General features: G+C 35.4%; 1 protein-coding gene across 1 annotated transcript in view; it reads right to left on the reverse strand.

Annotated features, from left to right (window-relative positions):
- LOC105166638 (probable serine/threonine-protein kinase PBL7) overlaps positions 2367-4779 on the reverse strand; it is a 7254-nt gene continuing 4841 nt past the window's right edge. Inside the window, exon 5 of the mRNA XM_011086077.2 lies at positions 2367-3313. Within this exon, the coding sequence (XP_011084379.2) occupies positions 3047-3313 (267 nt within the window). The 3' untranslated portion in view covers positions 2367-3046. The remainder of the gene's footprint in view (positions 3314-4779) is intronic.

Consider the following 4779-nt stretch of genomic DNA (forward strand, 5'->3'; position numbering starts at 1 on the left):
TACAAGCTTTCTTTAAATGTATTTTTAAATTGATTTACTCCATGTCCCTTTATTTTTTTTTTCCCATGTTGTTACTATTGCTGTTGCTGCCAGCAATAGTTGTAAAGAAAGGGCAAGCACAACATTTACAATTCCACCATTTCCCCCTATTAATATATTCCTTGTCTATGGAGAAAGGGCATCCTTATAGTTCAAATTTATCTTAATGTTCTTTGCAGATCGCCACAGCAAAGCAATCAGGATACTTCACAAGAAACACCAACAAGAAAGATTAGTTTGCTATCCAGACCATTTGGACTAGTACCCCCAACACACACACCAAAATACCTAGAATGAATCTTGGTTCATGGCTTCATTAGTATTCCTCTAATTTTCAAGTTCCTGTGGTTCTATTCCTATTGCTTTTAGTTAACAATAGGTTAACTTTATGTAGTGTAGCTCTTTAAATCCCAACTCCAAAGTTGAAGTTTTCTTTATTAGAAGTTAGCATAATAGACCAAAGTCCCTAATAACCTCAGAAGCTAAATCCCATTTCCGATTAAAACTAAACTAATTAGAAAATTGTTGAGCCAAATTCTTCTTCAAATGGCATCTTGCTCTGTTCATTTCATGACCCCCAAGAGGAGTCTAGTTGGAATGAGGTCATACGGGTGTGACTGATACTATGTGCACAAAATGGGGGGAAAGGACCAAAAAAAACACTTCCAATCACCTGCCTAGAATAGTCAGGAAAGTTGCTTTCTCCACCTATCAGAAGTATTTCATATTTTTCTTGCTGTTCTGTATCTGTAGTAAACAGGGGAAATTATTGACTGGTACCTTCTTTAGAAATCTAGATACATGCACGGAAGGCAGCTCATTTTAATATTTAAAAGTTTTAACCATTGGGCAGTATAATTTGACCCATTAATTTTCATGCAATGGAGATAGTTGCATTGGTTACTACCCATAAGATTGCTTTTTGCTTCCTTTGGTGATTTGTAGGTATACTTTCTGCTATGCTCACAAGATTTAATGTTACATAGTTTCTGTCATCATGCACTCCTTTGTGTATATCTCATCATTTGCTCCATAATAAGCAAATCGTTCAAATGAATTTGGGTGTTCCAAAATTCTACTTTCAAACTGGGAAAATACGAAAGTTAATGGAAAAGATCTTTCTGTCATCCTGCTGCAGAAGTATTCACTCTGAAGCTGTAACATAAGATTATCGATAAAAGGCACTTGCAATCCTATTTTAATTTCGTTGTGTGTCTAGTACATCGAGTATGTTAAACCATACCCTTTATATCTGTGCTGTGCTGACAATTCTCTTTGAAAAAACCGGATGCAACAGGGGAAACCCACCAGTGTTGAGGAGCCAAATGATGGGAAATCTTCAAACGAGGGACAAAATAAAAGCCTTGAGCAGGACGATGCCAATGTTCATGAGGTAGAGGAGAAGGTATAATGCCCACCAAATTGTAGTTCCGACACATCTGTCAATGGAACCTGTTGATTTCCTATGTTGAGTATAAATGCTTTCCATTTCCGAAGTCCCTTCATGACCAATACAGAGTTATCAATTCATTCTTTTTGTTCATTATCAAGAGAACCAATAATATTTATTGTTTGTTTGTCGGTCACTAATTGTCGGTTTAGCCAAATTGTAAAGTCTTTATTATGTAATACTTGCACCACATCTTTATAAAGTATGACGAATGTTATTTAAGAAAGTTGTCATCTACCTGAACAGAAAATCTCTCTGTAGTTTGTTATGCCTAACTGCAGCTATTCTGCAAATTTGGTGGTTTCATGGCATTCTTGCAACCGGATTTGCTTCTCAGAAATGAACCCCAATTGAATTTACAGTACTCGACTCTTTAGTTGATTCAAGCCCAGGACCATTTTTATATAGTTATGTGCATTCATTTTGAATCCCTCCTGTGCATTTGTCGCAAATACTAACCAGTGTGTCCAAGTTGCGACCTATACTTGGTTCCAACCCTCATTGTACTACGCCGATGGTACCAGTGTTTACATTAGTTCTAGTGTCTGATATGTTTGTAATCGATACAAAAGCCCAGGCACAGCATGTTGCTGGCAACCCACAAATCAGGATTCAGCACACTGGAAGGTGGCTGGGTTGCTAATATTGCTCTTCTTTTTTTTTCCATCCAAAAAAAAGAAAAAAACATATCCAGTGAAGCTGTATGATTTTGTCGTAAATATACCATTTTTGGGACGTCATGGGAAATATACTTGTTGAGATCTCAGGAGAATGGAGATAGAGGCTTATACATCGTTCAAAATCTCTTGTATTAACCCAATGGGGTACTACAGCAACACTTAGGACTGCTTAAAATACCTAGTTAGACCATTGCTCAAATGTATAATGATGTATCAGCAAGCAGACAGTGTATAGGATACAAGAATTCTCAAGCACACAGATAAGTACTGAGTATGATCTTTACATCTCTGTTCCCGTAACAAAACTGAAAACTTTTATACCTAAGCAAAAACATCAAGGCCTGAGCATTTGAACATAAAGCAAATGTACAAAACCATGGACATCACTAGCACCATCATTACAATGGAAGCAGCAACCAAGAATTTACGTATTTGACAGCAACATGGTGTTTATAGCCCATTTATATTAACATTTAGATACAAGAGCCCCTCAATGGTCCGATCCTCAAACGTCGAAGGCATAGTTCTACACATCTGGAAAATGTGATAAAATACTCGGGACAATCCAAATGGAACAAACGAGCAGGAAAAAGGAGAGCAAAGAACCAAAGCAAAGAATAAGAGAACCCTACACAAACTCTAAAATAGAGAAAGGAAAATAAAAGCTTCACAAAATTAACATGGTGTGGTTCAAGGATGATCAACCTGCTTTCATTTCATTTTTCTATTTTTAATAATTTAAGTACACGGGGGTATTGAAACTCTTGCCTGGACTCGGGATAACACGAGATAGTCATGATCAGCGAAATCACTTCGCCCATCTGATTCTGTTGTAGAAATCCTCATGCTCCGTGCAGAACATTGAAATTGGCCGGTACTATCGCTGTTCCCTTCGCATTCTTGGAGTGGATGAGGCTGAGCTAGGCCTCTGGACAGGCTGAGTCTCCGGGTCGTATTTCTGGGACGCAAGATAAGTTAGGGCTGTTACAACGTCGGCAATGAGCGGCCGCATGTTGGGTTGCTCTTGAACACACATTGCGGCAACAGCAAGAGCCTGATACAAGCCCCTAGCTGGGTACTGACCTTGAAGCATGGGGTCGGCCATCTGCGAGAACTTCCGACGGTCTTTAAACAAAGGCCGAGCCTGCAAAGATACCAGAGCATTTTACGAAGATTAATAGGCTTTTGATGTTTATTTCATAGGTGTGGTTCAGTTGACATAAATCACGTTACAATTCCATCACATCAAAGAAATAATCATGCACAAATACTTTTGAGCATTACTTCTTAGTTAATTTATTTGATTTTTATCACCAAATATGCATCATATCCTATAATTTTTTTCCCAGTACCAGTCAAGAAACGAAATACAGCAGCTATGTTACCTTGGAACTAAGAAACGGAATTTTCTTGATGATGTTCCTACTTGCTATATTGAATTTTTCAAAAGCTTATTCAAGACTCGATAAATATCTTAAATTATATAAACTTCTATTCTTTGATTGTTTAAATTGCTACATCTTCAAACCACTAAGTTCTTTTTTTTCCATATCAAATTGCTAGATAAAATGAATATCATATCCACATTTCACATCAATTTTTCAAAATTCACAACGCTAAAGTCCAAACCAAAATCCATTTAATTTCTAGGCCTTTATAATGGCACTTTTCACAAATCAAATTCTATTATTAAGATCGACATTGAAAGGGCGTTAAACTAAATCAGGCCAAAAGTTTCTCAATTACATTCGGGATTCGGCACAGCTTTTTGACATGCCTAAATTTTGGTTCGATATTACCGAATGAACACCCTTATTTGTAAGTGAAATTTGTAATGTATATGAATAAGTATACATAAATATATTGTATAGATGTTAAATGTAGATACTTAATATCTTTTATACAAAATTGTGAACATAAAAAATTTAACCATTTTGATTATAATTTATAATGTATATGTATATATACTTTTTATTGTATATGCATACGTGTACATATGTATCACTACCCTTATGTTCATACACAATGCTAAATTTTTAATCATTAACCACATCTACCAAGCCCTAGATAACTATCCTTTCCGAATAACACTGAAATTCCAACCAATAGTCGATTATCTCTAGCAAAATAAGTTGAATTTTTGCGCATAATCAATTCTTTTATAGTTCTATTGTAACTCTAAGTCCGTGTTACAAATTCTATATATTTAATTGACTTTCTATTTGTAATTACTTAACAATAAAATATTATTATCTATTGGTACATATTATATTTCAATCATCTTCTTCCTCAAATTTAATTAACTAAGCCATGACACGTTTTTGATTTGACAAGAAGTTCTAAAGAGAGTTGAAAAAGTAATATTCTATGTACCTTACAATGTTGCCTTCAAAATAGTGGTGGTTGAGAGTCAGTGCAGATCATTACTTACATATTAAGGCGATTTTGGGAAAAAGTTTGAACAAATGAAGTACTAATTAGGATCGTTCCATGAAGATGAGCAATAAATTTTGGACAAATGGCATATATAAGTTTTTAATACATAGATAGCTACTATGGTCATAACAAATGTATCTCCATTCAATCTACAATAGAGATTAATTGAACCAA

Source organism: Sesamum indicum, linkage group LG7 (genome assembly GCF_000512975.1).
Source record: "Sesamum indicum cultivar Zhongzhi No. 13 linkage group LG7, S_indicum_v1.0, whole genome shotgun sequence".
NCBI classification, from domain to species: domain Eukaryota; kingdom Viridiplantae; phylum Streptophyta; class Magnoliopsida; order Lamiales; family Pedaliaceae; genus Sesamum; species Sesamum indicum.